Source organism: Ruditapes philippinarum, unplaced genomic scaffold, assembly GCF_026571515.1.
Source record: "Ruditapes philippinarum isolate M1 unplaced genomic scaffold, ASM2657151v2 ctg359_1_1_1_1, whole genome shotgun sequence".
Lineage (NCBI taxonomy): Eukaryota > Metazoa > Mollusca > Bivalvia > Venerida > Veneridae > Ruditapes > Ruditapes philippinarum.
The window spans coordinates 511,111-528,599 of NW_026863896.1; the positions used below are offsets into that span (position 1 = coordinate 511,111).

Below are 17,489 nucleotides of genomic sequence, written 5' to 3' on the forward strand. Positions count from 1 at the left end.
ACTTTAATGAAATTTTACAAAGTGTTTAAAATAGAAAAAATTTTTTTTTTAAAGCCTTGAAAAATAATCTAAGCTAGTCTTAGGCATTTACAATCCAGAAAATCTAATTAAAATGGGTCAAAATTATGCCAAAAATATCTCTATGGTCTTAATAGTAACAGAAAAAGTAAAATTCTAAAATAAAATAAAAAATTCAGCCAAGTCTCATGGATTGTGAACAACTTTACATATTCATAGTCAGTTTCATTATTTTCTTTTATCTGTAGGCGTGGACCTTTAAAACTTTAAATTTTGAATTTGTAACACAAATGTTTTTGAAAAACCATTTTGCTTAAGTTTGTTTCTTAAAAGATTGAGAGTGGCAGTGTATACAATAAAAATCTAATTCACACTCAGAAAATTCATCTTAATAAAAACTGGGAGGAATATAGATCTAGTTTTCCTTCCATTCTTGTAATCATTTACAAAAAGAGATACAATTCATATTATTATGATATACATTTTAACATAACAGTAAACAATTAATAGGTTACTTGTATATAACTATGTTTCTGTGCAATATTTAAACACCCCTATACAATAACCAGTACTAAAAATTTCCCATATTTTCAACACTCTTAATTGGTATGTTTCCACTTCAACTTCTGTTTGCTTCTACTGTTATCAATTTTTTATTTGCTTTTTTTCTCTCAATCACCAATTAATCTTACTCTCAAAAGTATCATCTAACTCAACATTCTTAAAACTGTAAGTTCTCTTAACAAAATGACAATAACTACTTTGACTTTTCTATCTAAGGTATGGCTTGTTCTCAATATTAAAGCCAGGACAAATATAAACCACAACTTATGATCTCCTCTAATCTCCCCAGCAAACAAATATTTAGAAGGAGAGGCGGGACTTAAATTTTCCTGCACTTCCAGGTGTGAGATCCTTGGAGTTTCCATTCTGTACAGAATTTGTAGGCGTGGCTGGATCTTCCTGTCTCTTCACTGGGGTCAGTTCAAGGGAGTTCACTTCACCACCCTGTGTTCAAATCATACAAAATATGTTTTACACTTTTGATGATGTCTGAAGGAAATACTACAATCTCACAATTTTATACCACCAGTAACAAAAATCATGTTTCTTTTTGGCTAATCATGCATGTGATAGGCAAATAAATGCCTATACCCAGAGGTCTTTTTGAACTCTTAATTCTTAAATTTCCTACAATTTCTAAAACATTCCTACAGTGTGGCCGAGTAGTTAACACGTCAGACTAGTAATCTCAGGATTGCTGACTGAGTGGGTTCAAACCCTGTCAGGGGCGAGCCTTTGATTCCTTGAGCAAGAAACTTATTATTGCTTAGTTTGTTTGTTTGTTTGGGTTTTACATCACACCGACACAGTATAGGTCATTTGGCTACTTTCAGCTTTACTGGTGGAGGAAGACCTCAGGTGTCCTACTGTGCATTATTTCAGGCATGAATGTTATTGCTTAGTACTAGCTGGTTCCAGGAACAGATTCGAGAGTGTTTCAATAAACTTATAGCTTCCTTCACAATCAAACTAAAATAAATTAGTATAAAGTAAATTTCCTACAGTTCCTACAGTAGAAAGTTAATATAACAGAACATATTTTATTACACACAATATAAATATCAGTGATCATCCAATGAAAACTGATGTTACAAACGATTAATATCAAAATTAAAAATTCAATTTTACCTTTGGTGGCGGATGATTTTTATCCTTACACCAGCCTCTGAATGCATCTTTCACCATATTTAACGTTGGCTCATCTACTTGCTTGCAGTATACTCGGATCTGCTGTTCAGCAAATGTTTCCGGTAACAGGTTCGACACCTAGGAGTAAAAATTTCTAAAAATATTATTCCAGGAAATCATGATATCATTTGTATCTGCATTGGAGAATTAATGCAAGAACCACACAAAAATAAACTACATTGTATATATACATTGCATATTTAATGTTGACTGTTATTGTTTAGGCTTAAGGATTAAATCAGTACATGACATGTAGAATAGAATACAACAGAATAACTATTATTTCTAATCAAGTGTCGTGTTAACTGACATATAAATCACAATAATAATGAGATAAGATCAAATAAAGATGTTAAAGAAAATAAAAGTTGATTCATACTATAGTAGTAACAATGAACTTAAAAATATATGTATGTATGTATATGACAATCATCAACAATAGGAATTGATGTCAAAATATAAAATGCTTATAAAAAGCAACAGATGTTACATAGTATTATCAACACAGTAACATGAAGTCATACTGAACTATCAAGGTCTTTTAGAACCACAAACTTTTCCGGGGGTGGCAAAATCAATTGTCAGTAATGCCCAGGTTGTCCCACAGAATGTACAGACAAGCGAAAATTTTGAAGAATTTACTACATAGATATTTTGTGGACATATAAGAAATGTTTCAGATAAAAATGGACACGTCAATATGTGATTTTGCTGGCTCTACTTTCATAAACTAGCTAGCCAGTTTTCTCACATGGAGGTCAACAATCTGAAATGTTTGCCAACTGCAAAGCTTGGCACCCCCCCTCCCCCACTCCCAGAACAAAACAATAGGACTCTATTTCAATTATTTCTGTTAAATCACCTGGTCTTTCCTGACTCTCACGGCTCTGTCTGGATTTTCCTTGCTGTAGAATCGTACATTGTCTATCGGATTCTTATCCTTCATTCCATAATCCAAGTATACCAACTGCAAATAGTACAAGATCAATATATATAATATTATTATTCCATGCATTCTGACTGACAATATCATACCATTAAATTGAATATAAAACAAAATTAATTTATACCAACTGTAAATACATGTAGAACACCATTAATATATGGATTTAACTCATTACAGGACTGGAGCAGTACCTCGACGCTTGCAGAAATCATGATCACAAATAGACAAATATCGTTTTTTTCGCCGATTATTACATTTTTCATTCATTATCATACATAAATCGGAGTGAAAAGATGAACTAGACCTTTTAAAGTTCACTCTGCTGGGTAAAAAGGCAAGATTTTACCATTTTACCATTCTAGCGCCTTGTCCGGTATATACCAGACTAAGGTATTTAGTGTGATGCTCCAATCCTTTTTAGTCTCACTTTTAATATATACCATATTCTTCCATGAATACAGACTGACAATAGCATACCATTAAATTCAATAAAAAGGATTAAATTCTCTCTTATAATAACAATTACAACACACTTACCCCCCTCCAAATGCCATTAACCACTATTTTTCAAAATCTGACAAAACACTTATTTATATATACATACATGTACAATGATACTGTCATCTCTTAGGTTTGAATTCTTTCGTTCCATTGGATTTATTCTGGAAATTATCTCCCCTGTTATCTTTGGTAGCTGGTGCTAAAATAAGAATATTAAAAGATGTTCAAAAGAACAAGAGTTGTTGTTAAGACAGCATGCTTGACTATTCTCACTGCCTGACAGTAAGAAAAGGTGCACAATTCTGTTAAAAGGTAACTAAGAGTTATGGGACCTGTGCTGTTAGCTAATCATAGAGAACAAGTGTGTAAAGTTTCAATTAATTTTCTTCCGTAGTTTTAGAGATATCAACTTGCATGCAAAAACTTAGCCAAAGCATGACTGCCACAGAAATGCCTTGGTGAGTACAATAGCTCTCTTTACTCTTTTGAATAGTGAAGCTAAAAGGGAAAGAAAATAGATTTGCAACAAAAAATATTTCATTTCATGTTTGTCTAGATATAAAAATGATTAGATATAGTTTTCTTGAATAGCCATGCTTCAGCAGTTTCAGTGTAACCTAGAAATAGAGCTTAAAAGTCTTTCCCTTACTTATTTGCTAAATTTCAAAAAGGATTAATCTTATATCCCATTAAAAATGGCTTTTGGCAGTCATGAAATTGTTAGTGTCATAGATATAAGTTTTTAACATTTTTCAAAACTAAAAATAAATAGATTACCTCTCAAATAAGTATCTTATATACATTAACTTATAAATATAATATAATGTATTATAAAAAATACATTCATGCTTTAATTCTGTCTGTACTACTCACCTGTAAAAAGTTTTCCAACATCCGTAAACAAAACAAGGGCAACATTGATGCAAAGATGCCCGTCACAGAAGTATTTGACAAAGATGTCAGCATTATAGATATGCATACAGGAGATATACTCTTGGCAATATCTGTACAATATCTGGATACTTCACATCTCTAGTGACCTTGACCTAAATTACATACATGTGTCACACTTGTAGTCATGATAGTTATCATTTGTGTTACAAGCCATCAATCAATGTTGACTAACTGGTCCCCGTACACATCTTGTTTTAATCTTTCATTTGACATCTCTATGTGACCCTGAATTAGGTACATGTAGGAGGGAACAGTAGCCCATCCCGTCAGGAGTGTTCCTATAATACGACCTGTTTTTGAAACAGGCTTTTAAAAACTATTAGAATGCATGCGCCTCACTTACCTTTGAAATAGTATGTTCATGTTTAAGTTGTGTCTGACCAACACACTTGTAAAGATTTCTTTTCATGATATTGCTAAGGATTTCTCTAGATTCCTGTAGTTTAGGGTCTGTGGAGTTGAGGATCAGGAAGAACACATGATCTGTCATCTGACTGTACGCCTTCATGTCATGTATAGTGTCTGACATCCTTACCTCACTTCTATAATTAATATATTAACATGGTATTATTTCCTACCTCACTTCTATAATTAATATATTGACATAGTACTATTATTCTAGTATTTCTTTCGGGTAAAGCGTTAAATGACTCAGTGAGGCAGACTTTCTGAAAGGCTAAAAAATCTGCCAGACCTCTGGTCAGACAGGCTAGAAATTATTATCAGATTGAAAGAAAATCTAAGTAAATACAAAACAGTTAATATTTAGCTTTAGTTATTTATATTTACTCATCATAAAACACCTTTCAAAAACATAATTCCAGCTATGTACATAAAAAACCTAAATGTATATTCATTATTATATCATATTTAATTTGTTCTTTGAATCAGGCTTCCCATATTTTGGCAGTGGTTAGTAAAGACATTAAGTCACATGCATATCTGTCACTTGGATTGTACATGTACCGAATAAGATGACAAGGCAAAGCTGTAAAAAGTTATTTTATCCCCGATTATTGAGAAAATGAAGAATATTTGACACTGTTTGGGCATTATTAGTTTGCTCTGAGGGTGCGCTTTTTTTATTATTGCTGTCGAAATAATATAAAACTTACCCATCTTTTCCAGCAAACTTAATGCAATCATTTGCTTTTATCATAGCTTCAACAAGCCTGTAAATATATTAATGCATTCATTATTATTACAAGTAAAAGATAATCAATATAACAGCTTATGAGGTTTTTTTAAAATAGATTTTAAGCCAACAAGTACTGTCTAGGATTTTAAGTCAACCAATTCTGTCTAGGATTCTTAGTAAACCAATACTGTGTAAGATTTTAAGCCAACAAGTACTGTCTAGAATTTTAAGTCAATCAGTACTGTCTAGGCTTTTAAGCCAACAAGTACTGTCTAGGATTTAAGCCAACAAATATTGTCTAGAATTTTAAGTCAACAAGTTCTTTTTAGCATTTCAAGCCGACTAGAGTTATGATTTAATTCAACCAGTATGTTTAGGATTTTGAGCCAACCAGTTCTGTTTATCAGCTCTTTCTAGGATTTTAAACCAAAAAGTTCTGTCTTGATTTTCAGCCAACCAGATCTGTCTAGGATTTTAAGCACATCTGGTCTCTATAGGATTTTAAGCACACCAGTACTGTCTAGGATTTTAAGTACTGTCTAGTTTTGTGCCAACCAGTACTGTCTAGAATTTTAAGTCGATCAGTACTGTTTTGGATTTTAAACCAACCAGTATTATCTTGATTATATGATATGACAACTGTGCAGTAAGTACAGACTCTATACCGTTAGCTTCCAAATTTCATCATTTTGATATTAAAATCCCACTATTAAACTAGTAATGGACAATTCAGAATTCAAAGACGGACAAATCCATTACAATTATTTCTGATATACTTACATAGTATCTATTACATTTGTGGTTTTATGCTGGTATGCCCGTCTGTGAAGTGTACTTCTTGTGTGAAACATATCATATAAGTTTCCAACCTCCTGCATGGAAAGAGCAACAATACTTTATGTATTAACATCCTGATTTATGTTAATATTTATGACAATCTAAAAACTATTCTTATTTGTAAAAGGTTGCCATGTGCACAAGACATGTGATACCCATAGAAATTACCTAGCAATTTTTCTCTCTATATAAGTGGTATGGAATAAGTAACCCATTCAAAATCAAAACTTTCAGACCAGATCTGTTCACAATTCTGGTGAAAATTCACAATCTTGACCATATTAGGCTACAAATTTATATGTCTTTTTACATTTTTTTTTAATATAATGACATTTTAATTCTAAATTTGGTATTGTTTTTTGAATTTTTTTTTTTTTTTTTTTGGAAAAAAGCATTTGTGGAACTATACATTCAAACTGAAAGTTGAATTGTTTCTAAAAAATAACATTGCAATTTATTTCACCAATTTTTTGTCTTCTTCAGTTATATCAAAAGTTCTTAGAACAGCATATTTGTGCTGAACCAAGATCTTTCATTTTTAAAAACCTTGACAGTATTATTGATAGTTTTACACTTAGTTTTATACTAAGTCTTAGGTTACAAAGATTTCCTAAAAACTGATCATATTAAAATGTTTCAAATTGTTTCAAAACAATATAGGATATTTGTCATTAGGACTGTCAATTTACCTTTTGGTGTCCTGTTGCAGTTTCCAAACAATTATTCATAAGCTGTAAAGCTGAGGGATATAAATTTTTGTTGACATTTTTGCAGTTAGTGATTTGGTGTTTTGTTAAGATGTCAAATAACCACATTACTTTTACATTTAGCTACCTTATTGACAACATCTTTCACATTCAGTGCTATTTTCTTCAGTTTATAAGCATTCAACACATAGTCACTCTAAATCCATCACTACAACATTATCAAGCACATGTTTGCTTTTTCTAAAGACAGAAAAATGTATTCATATCCGAGACTTAAGGTGCCATTAAAATATCAAGTAACCATACCTTATCTCTTGAGCAAATCTGCCATTCACCTTCCACGTGTAGAACCCGTGCAAAATGTATACATCTATTGTGGTCAAAGTTATTCTTTATACCCAGCATATGACAGTCTCGAGCAAAATAATCCCATTTATCAACATCTATACCATTTCTCTTGTTGGCAACAATCTAATGTTTAAAAACAATATATGAGCCGTGTCACGACAAAACCAACATAATGGGTTTGCGACCAGCATGGATCCAGACCAGCCTGCGCACCCACGCAGTCTGATCAGGATCCATGCTGTTTGCTTACAAACTCTATAACAAGTAGAGAAACTGATAGCGAACAGCATGGATCCTGATCAGACTGCGCGGGTGCGCAGCGCAGGCTGGTCTGGATCCATGCTGGTCGCAAACCCATTATGTTGGTTTGTCGTGACGCGGCTCATATAATTATGTTCTTGATTCATACATTCAATCAGAGTTATAATTTTGATCCTTGAGAAACTTTCAGCACAAATTTTTCGTAAATGTTGGATTCTGCCTAAGCTGACGCTAGTGTGTTTTAAGTCTGGTTGCATTAACCACTTCCATCATAAAACAGGGCATTTGCCATGTTTAATTTGTTAGGGGATTTTAAGATTCCATTTTGACTATAACACTTGTATAATTGCTTTAAAAAAGAACCTGCTTGTTTTGTAGTTATATCACCTACACATTTATAATTCCCTAACAGAAATGTAAGACACATAACAGCTTGCCTTTGGCCGACAGAAACATTGAACTTGTTATAAAAAAATTACCTCATATAAAAAGCTTTTGTTTCTCAGTCTTCCTTCATATGGCCAAGTCTGAAATACACATTTTCAACACTGCATAAATTGATTAATTCATAGCATACTAGTAAGCATGGAAAGAAAACTAGGGGTGTCAGGGATAGAAAAAATGTCAACCTTTTAAACGGAGAACAGACACCGTGTTAAGCGTTTATTCCACCATACTTAAAAAATCCTTAGATTTTCAACATTTACTTTGTTTCTTTATGACAAGATATGACATTTCATTTGTGTCTTCTTGAACTCAAAATGATTACAATAAATATCTGAATAGAAAGTGACTGTTTTGTGTTAGGGTTGTACCATACTTGAAAAATACATCGTTGAGTGCAACTCAAATACAAACCAAATTGTTATATCTTCTTATCTTTGTTAAATACTAACTTTGGTTACCGGTTATTGAATTTTCTAACCAGTTTTTAGCTAAAAACCGACCGTACCTGTTTAAACAGATAAACATGACATCCTTAAAGAAAACAAAATTTCAGGGGAAAACTATTAAGTATAAGTGCACACCTGCTTTAATTTCTATACTCATTGATCTAGAGTATTCATTTGTTTGTTAGCTATATAAAAATATAGTTAAAAGGGTTGAAAGGACAAAGTAGATGTTCTCACTAAAACTTTTATCAGGGAGTAAAAAAACAAACTGAATAAATCTTGAAAAAAATACAAACAGCAAAGTATGTAATCAATAATCACTTCAGTTTAGCAACAGCATATCCCATATATGACATATGTGTTACAAAAAGACAGATCTTAAGTATCAGTACTTTAAAGAGGTGACCTCTTACCCCAGGTTCATAGTTTTTCTTTGGTCCAGTGACTTGTTCTTCGATGAAGGTTATATCAGTAGCAGAAAGTCCTTCTTGCTCAAACACTGGTCGTAAATCATTCTCCTCCAACATGTAATGGAACATCATACGTGACGCATCTTCATGCTTTTAATGAAAAGAAATTAAACAAAATTTAATATAAACTTAAAGTGACACATCTTCAGACAAGTAAATAAATCTTCAACAAGAGCTGCCGTTAGGACAGAGTGCTCGCCTATGCACAGTGCTTGATAGTAAACATGGGCCTGGATAATAAATATAGAATTTTCTCAGTAGTTCTATCAAAATCCATGTTAAAATGGACCTTCGAGAGTGACCTGTTAAACTCTCAAGTAAGTGTCTGAAGTTTCAAATTTCCATTTTATAAAGTTAGGATGATAGGGTTAACCTTTCTTTGACATAATTCTTTATCAAATATCAATACTTACAATAATCTGAACAAATTTTTAAAAAATCCTGTTTTAAAATACAAGAAAAATTGCAAAAATATCTTTTTACCCTCCATTTACTGTCTGGGCACATATGAGGAATAAATTTACCATCAAATAAATGAGAGAAAGGTCCATGACCTGCAGAAAAGAAAAAAAGATATCAGCATATATGTTCCTTTATACATAAACAAGAGCTGTCAGTAGGACAGCATGCTCGACTATTCTCAGTGCTTTGCCTGGATAAGGTAGAATTTTCTAAGTTCAATAAGGGCCATTATTCTGTCAAAACCCATGTTACAGTTATTGGCCTTGGGAAGTGACCTTCTTTTATGCTCTCAAATAGGCGTGTGAAGTTTCAACCAATTCCCTTCAGTAGATACCAACTTGCACGCAATAACCAAAGTGTGATGCAGACACCTAGGGGAGTACAATAGCTCTCCCTATTCTTCAAAGAGTCAAGTTAAAAATAGCACATTTCATGGACACATAGTTTCAGCCCTCAAAAACAACTTACTGACTGACTAGTATAAACTAGAATTTTTTAATGTAAGCTGAAATAATCAGATTAAATTGAGTTTTCTTTCAAATAGATTTCAGGGCACACCAACATTGAAAACGTCATATCACAACTTCAAGACTGTGTTGGGGAAGAAAGTTCCCCCAAGTCATTTCTGGCATGATACAACATTGATTTTTAGCAACTTAACAGGATTGCTTCCTCAAAGAAAGAATTCAACATACGTTTAGAAATCTGAACCCAAAAAGGTGAAGGAAAAGTGATTTAAAATCAAATCCTCTCAAAAGCTCCTGGTATGTTTTCACTTATAATGTGCGAATAAAGTTTTCAAAAACTCACCAAGATCATGGCAGAGACCAGCTATTTCCACACAAAGAACGTCTTTTTCAGTTATACCTAACTTAGGTTGTCTGGCCTTTAACGCTCGAACAAGTCGTCCCGCAAGATGGCACACCCTGAAATATTATACGAAATACAAAAATATTTAGAGTCATTCAATGATTTCAAACTCTGACAATATAATCAGATATGAAGCCCAAGTGGACATATACAAGTTACCTCAGTTTTTGGAAAAGTAGATATCAAGTCCCCAAGTGGACTTATATCACTCACCTACTGTAAAAGTGGTTAAATTAACGATGCAGAAATATTGGCGAATTTTGCAAATTGACAAAAATTGCTAAAATTTCCTCTAACGTAAATATAAACCAATCTATTATTAAATTCTACCCTTGCAGGATTTGCCAATATTTTGTAACACGAAATGTCTGGAATTTTAAATTAAAAACTTTTGGACATGCAGAAATATCCACTTATACAGTAAGTAAATGGAAAAGTATAAAGTTCTTAAGGTCAGTTCATTTTTGAACCCAGTTCTAAAATGATTTATCTAACTTTTGAAGAGACAATGTCTTTAATCACCATCTTATGTCTGTGATTTTTAAGTTACAAAAAAGAAAGAATTAAAATCTGCTTTTTGTTTAAATAGTATAATTATGGAGTTTCTATTATAAACCTGAAATTTCTTATTAGAAGATTTTTTGACGGAATTTTCCCCAGTTTTACTGATTTTTAAAGAAATGATAAAAGAAAAAAATTAAACTGTATTTCGAAATGCATATATTTACCCTAAAGAATGTTCGAATCTATTATGTGTAGCTCCTGGATACACAAAGTAACAGGTTCCAAGTTGTTTGATGAAGCGCAACCTCTGAAACTGTGGTGTATCTATTATCCTAACACACAAGGGATGTAACTCTATGTGTCCATGAATTGGGTCATTAAATATCTGAAATATGCATATCATGCAATAAGATATACAGACATAAAACCATTATTACCAACCAGTGAAATTTTATACTTATATGCTCATGTTTCACCAGGTAAGGAAATGAAATGTAAGACCTTTTTATCTTTTATTTTCATGACCTCATAAAAATGGATATGTTAATAAAAAAGCCACTTCAAAACACTAAATATTCACAACTTCCATCCTGTGGGAATACAGTAAATTATATTTTATTTGCTGAATATACTTTTTAAAACATATTTTTCAAATTTAAATTTCATATTGATACTTCAAAGAAAAATCATTAACATGGTCCTAATAAACATTTAAAACATTTCTTTCAATCAATGGACACAAATAAGACAAATGGATAGGAGGGAGAGAGGAAGGAAATAAAGAAGGAAGTATAGAAAGAAGGAAGGACAGAGAGAATGAAGGACATAAAGAAGGACAGAAGGAAGAAATTTCATATTTACAATCATTTACCTTTCTATTCCTTTCATCCATGTCAATGTCTATCACTTTCATTGTGACATCCTCTATAAACTTCATAACCTGCAGCTTCTTCCCAAGTTTACTGTAAAATATAAGAACATTTTTTGTTCGTCTGTATTGTGTGTGTGTGTGTGGGGGGACTTTCCAGCTGAACTGGTGAAAGAAAACCATAGGTGCCCCTCCTTGCACTATTTTTGGCACTGGCATTTTTGCACTGAGTAGAACAACTGATGTCCTGCAAGCTAGCTGGATAGCTTCCTCACATCAAAGAATTTAAACTCCCTGGTGTACCTAAATACAATTATTATTTTCACCATTACATTACTAACATAATGATACTTGTTTTATCACATATTATTGACAATTGACATGTTAAGCCACATTGGCACATGGATGTTTTATAGCTTTACTGCTACAAGTCTGAGCAGACCGTCTTTCCATAAATCTAGTTTGATATAAAAAGCTTTGTAATATGAACAAACTATGTCTTTAGCAAGATTTGAACACAGAGGATTAACATCAAGTCACAAGAAATCAAACAAATTTCATAATAAAAATTAAAGCACAAATTTAGGTTTCACTACAACAATGTTTCATAGAATTACAATAAAAAATATTCTATTTATACATGTTGCAGAATTTATCTATTAAAAGATTTATGATGGTGGTGGTGTAAGTAGGTTTCACTCCGAATCACAACAGTAAGCCACATTGAATTCACCAGAGCACAGTTCAACCACGGCATCGTTCCTGGGCAGGCTGTCAAGCAGTTTACCATGGAACTGAAACTTCTGTACATGCAAAAGCAGAGGTACAGTGGGAATGACACTAGAAAGGATTTCATAATCAATCATAACGAAAGTGACCTGCGCCGTCCGGGAATCAAACCCGGGTCGCCCGATTCACAGTCCAACGCTCTACCTATTGAGCTAAATGGACGGCTGCTTATTAGATTTATGGTTAGAGAATATGTTTATTATAGAATAATTAATACCAGCACTGACCTTATACCATATCTATCCAGGTGATCTTCGGTCAGTTTAGGCAGGACACAGCCTGGTATCTCTTGATCTACAAAACATGTATCAATTCATTCAATTATCACTACCCTCTGGCACTAATTGTTAATTATCAATAAGTTGATAATATATTGATAACAGACTGATGTTATGGCATACTGACCAGATAAGTGAAAATTATATACATGTATACATATGTATACATGTGTTTTCTGCAAGCGAGAATGCAGGACAAGTTTACACAGGTAGAGAAAGAGCCTTTCATTTAAATTCGGGAAAAATAATGCAAAATTTCTGCAAAAGGGAGAAGAAAAAAACAGATGAAAACTGTATTTTGGGAGAAAACTACATGATTTCAAAGCCATATTGTGTAAATTATCAACCGTCACTTTTATATGTCTTAAAATTGTAAATAAAATACATGTATACTGAGAATCCATGTTTTAATCAATAAGTTTTTAGTCAGGACTTAAGCTGTATAATGAAAACTTTATATTTTCTTTAACTTGTATTCTAGACAAAGGAATAAGGAATAAATATATTCATTAGATATTAAATATTCATTTCAAAATCTTTTTGTTCTTTTTTAATGTAACATGCCTCCAAGTTCATGATTATTTTGATGAAACTATCAGCATTTTATTCTTAAGAATATGCAAATGAGAATAACCAGATTTCTTTTGTTTTTATCAATATTTGAAATATGTATGCAAAATATGCCCATTGTAGACCAATACATTTTAAATAGTCAGAATCTTTAAATGTGTATGGTTACATAAAAATAAATACTACTTAAAATAGTCATGGGTTTGCATAATTTACCTTTCATTTGTTTAAAAAATTGTCAAGTTTTGTAATCTTTTTATTTCTTATCCCCCTTTCATAAATTAAAGTACTAAGTATAATATGCAAGTTGTTGAGATACATGTACAGTCTATTGTTTGATGAACAATGTCAAATGTTTTGGAAAACATGTAACATTGACAGCAGTAATACACTACATTCTTTCCCACAGTTGTCACAGTTTTTTTCCTTATTAATAAGTGAAGGTTGCAAAATAGGGTACTTTAAAATTGAGAGACAATAGATCAAAGAAATGCGATCAGAAACAGCAACAGCTGTTGAATGACAATAAACAACTTTGGGCCCTTACAAACATGCCACTTTTTGAACCTAGTCTCAAATAACATTTTCTAACTATTAATGGACTTTAATCCAGCTTGTATTTTTGGAACTGTCCATTATCAATTTAGGGGATAATTTACAGTTTGTGTATATTATATCTAGTTTTTTGTGGAAATGAAATACTCTGAATCCCAAGAGAACATTTATCTTCTGTGTATTGTATATATTATAAAATTATGTATGATATAAATGCCCTTATGTTTTTTTGTAACATTATAATAAATTGTAAGGTAAAATAGTGGATGGATCCCTGACCCTATTTTACCTATTACGGGGACAATAAACTGAGTTACCTCTTGGGCTTCAAAAAAAAATAAAAAAAATTTAGGGGATATTAATATCTAAAAGCACACAATGTCTCGGACACGAATAATTTTTTCCTCTATCTTTAGAATGGGCAAATATGAATTCTATTATGTTCGATATTTGTTTTAGAGCATGTAAGAAGCTTATCAATATCACCTGAAGAAAGTAGCCATGCATAAGAAAAGAAAATTAATTGTCATAAAAGTTGCAAAATGTAAACAAAGTACCGGGTAGTACTTTTTTTCTACTTCCATACAAAATAGTAAATTACTATAGCTGCATTAATTTCTAAAAAAGCAACAGAAGTGAAACATGATTCTAGTAATTGGCCAACTTTTTTGGAAACTATAACAGGCGATCAAAAATAAAAACCTTTTTAGAATTAAAATTAAAAGCATTTCTGGGGCATAATGGGCTTTTGAAATTAAAATTTCCAGCTTGTCAGCCAACAGTATAGTCTGGTCAGACTTAAATTTCTTACATTTTTTTAACTACAGAAATGAAATTGAAATAAGATATAAGCTTATAAAGTATGGATTATTTATAGTCAACAGATTAATGATGCAAGACTTAAAACCCATCCAAATGTATAAGATATATTGATTCTATATCTGATTAAACAGAAATAACTCATCTTTAAACCTTTCAATTCTATATACTTATTTAATATGGGAGAAACTTAACTGCCTTGACATAAAAAAGGTTACATCAATGCCTTCAAAATGATCTGTATATTTAAGTAACACATAATATTACATATATTTTGGATAAACATGTTTATAATGTTATGAAACATTACATTCCAATTACAAAATGTCATTACTTTCACGTAGGAAAATATTATTAATTTCATCTCGTACAAAAAGCAAATTTTCCACTTCAACGACCTAATCAACACTTAAAACTTAAGCAGTGACTTATTTCCCCATGAAGTACTGTGCAAACATAGTCAAAGTACATATCTGACATCTATTAAATTTTGTAATTTAGTTTTCTAAAAATTAAATAATGTTTATTTAAGTAAAGTTTTCATTTAAACTTAGATTTAATGATTAGCCACAGTAACTTTCAATTTGAGTACCAGTAGATGTTATTTTTACAAAGAAATTGTTATGAAGGTTTGAACTATCATGGGTTTTAACATCCAAACTCAAGAGCCAAGCTAGTTCTGAATTACCATAGCTTGGCTAAAAAATTTCTCCTATGAAATGACCTGAAACCAGCATTTCATTATGACTATTTACATGCGTATAGGGAAACAGTTTGTGTTGCCTAATTGGAAATTTTGTAAGTAATAATTAGGTAAATTGGAAGTCACCACAATTGCCAAACTGAATTTAACCACCATTTTGGGAGAGAAAAAAAGCAATTTCTAACAGGTCCATTTAATAGTATAGATCCATCTAACGATGAAGGCAACACTGGTAACAACATCAATCAGACAAAAGATTAATTCAAATCATGTACCTTTAAATATGTCTGCCACATCCTTAAGTCCCTGCTCCTCTAACTTGAAAGCCAGTAAATCACTATTCCATGTCTCCCAATCACGGTTATGCGATCGTGAACTGTTGTTCTGGTTCGTGTTTTCATACGAATTGCACCGGAACCTTTTCGGTGGTCTGGGAGCCTCTTCATTGTCATCAGATTCCTGTGAGAGCGGGACGAGGTCTTCCTCCAATCCAAACAAAGAAGCTGCCATCTTGTCCTACAACCAGGACACTGAATTTCAAAAAACTAGAAAATAAATCCTTAATATGAACCTATCCACCTGCAACAGATGTGCTGTATTAAGTTTTTGTTTGTTTACTTTGCATAGATTCACATAACACTGGGAAGATAATGTGACGACTGGAGGAAGAAAATGTCAAGTGGTCCATTATGCATCTTGCCGAGTTCAATACCTTTTTAAGATAAGCTAGAGACTATAATTATATAAAGTATCATCAAATCTAGATATCCTTGTTTTCTTTATGTGAGCTAAGATTTATCCAATAATATGTGTATATCATGACTGTACAGGGATTTTTTTTGGCTTATTTTATACATGTAGCCGATATTCAGTCATATTCCCAATTGAAAATAGTATATTATTTTCCCAATCCACAGGAAAAAATTTCTAATTGAATGTTGCAAAATAAAAATATTGAATAAAAAATTCTAAAATACATGTATTTTTGAAAAAAGGGCTTCTTCACTGTAAACTTATGGTGCTTAAATGTTTGAAGATGTCATCCTAGACAGTGATTTATCAATGTTTGTATTCATTTAATAACTGCAAAATTTTATTCATGATTTTTTCCCAATCATCACTGAAATTCCCAAATCCATGGGTATGGGTCATGTTCCTTAAATCCTGGGAAAAAAATCCTCCTTTTAAAGCAGCATGCCTCTACATTCAAGTTAATTTTAATTATTTTTACGTTTCAAATTGTCATAGAAAAGTTGAAACTAGAAATGCTCAAAGGTAATCAAAGTGCTGCAGCACTGAATGCGACGGACATGCAACCGGAGAGACATTAAGGCTTCTTTTAGAAAAAACAAAACAAAAACAAAACACAAAATATATAACAGAGAAAATTCGTTCCATACAAGTTCGAGATTTGTAGAGCAATATATTTTGTGTCCCAAACTGATATAATTCAGATTTTCTACTTTCAAGCACTTAAATACAGAATGAAATTTATGCCTAAAAACTCTGGTCAAACTTGTAAATCAGTGTCCTTATCGATTTATTCCAAGAAATGATATGTAAATAGAAAAAAAAACTGTTAACGAAATATTTCTAAAATAAAACCAGGCAAATAAACTTCAAACATAAATTAATACATTATACATTCGAGAATGCTATTTAGAATTGCTTCGTGTTATATCATAGTGGGCATATAGACAATAAAATATAAGTCATTTGTATTTTTTATGTCTCATTAAAAAAAATTTTGGTTAAAATCATCAGCAATTTATAGTGTATTTTTTAGATTTTTTTTATTTACAAGGTAAAGATGTAGAGGCCAGAGCACATCGTTTTTATTTTAATTTAAATGTCACTTAAGCACTACAGTGTTTAGTTGTCCTTTTCAATTTCACACTAAATTCCATTTTCAACTTGTTTGCTTCTTACAATTGTATAGAATTTCTAAAAGTAAATAATTGGTTTATTACATGTATAATGTGTACTCCCTAATCGCCTGTCCAAAAATCAGAACAGGTGAAGCAGAATCTATTTTTAGAATAGCGAAGGTTAACTCATATCATGACCTAGAAAAATATGTAAACAAACCACAAGAATCGGAAGTAGAACTGATATTATAACTTCCTTACCATGAAAGACTACATGGCGGTCAAGTGTTGAAAATTAAACTCTCTTCTTACATGCATTTTCAAAAATAGATATTTCTACTAACCATTGTACTGTATCTAAGATATTAATAACTGCTG

The 17,489-nt window shown here is 31.9% G+C and overlaps 1 protein-coding gene across 2 annotated transcripts in view; it reads right to left on the reverse strand.

Annotated features, from left to right (window-relative positions):
* LOC132723702 (deoxynucleoside triphosphate triphosphohydrolase SAMHD1-like) overlaps nucleotides 1–17,489 on the reverse strand; it is a 24,218-nt gene continuing 6,729 nt past the window's right edge. For both annotated transcript variants that reach the window (XM_060708484.1, XM_060708483.1), the window contains exons 2-17: nucleotides 15,519–15,773; nucleotides 12,546–12,612; nucleotides 11,533–11,623; nucleotides 10,886–11,046; nucleotides 10,098–10,213; nucleotides 9,309–9,379; nucleotides 8,769–8,915; nucleotides 7,942–7,989; nucleotides 7,160–7,324; nucleotides 6,090–6,181; nucleotides 5,287–5,343; nucleotides 4,515–4,713; nucleotides 3,321–3,416; nucleotides 2,633–2,737; nucleotides 1,711–1,848; nucleotides 1–1,026 (exon numbers count right to left, since the gene is read on the reverse strand). In XM_060708484.1, the coding sequence (XP_060564467.1) occupies nucleotides 883–1,026; nucleotides 1,711–1,848; nucleotides 2,633–2,737; nucleotides 3,321–3,416; nucleotides 4,515–4,713; nucleotides 5,287–5,343; nucleotides 6,090–6,181; nucleotides 7,160–7,324; nucleotides 7,942–7,989; nucleotides 8,769–8,915; nucleotides 9,309–9,379; nucleotides 10,098–10,213; nucleotides 10,886–11,046; nucleotides 11,533–11,623; nucleotides 12,546–12,612; nucleotides 15,519–15,753 (1,932 nt within the window). In that variant the 5' untranslated portion in view covers nucleotides 15,754–15,773 and the 3' untranslated portion in view covers nucleotides 1–882. The remainder of the gene's footprint in view (nucleotides 1,027–1,710; nucleotides 1,849–2,632; nucleotides 2,738–3,320; nucleotides 3,417–4,514; nucleotides 4,714–5,286; nucleotides 5,344–6,089; nucleotides 6,182–7,159; nucleotides 7,325–7,941; nucleotides 7,990–8,768; nucleotides 8,916–9,308; nucleotides 9,380–10,097; nucleotides 10,214–10,885; nucleotides 11,047–11,532; nucleotides 11,624–12,545; nucleotides 12,613–15,518; nucleotides 15,774–17,489) is intronic.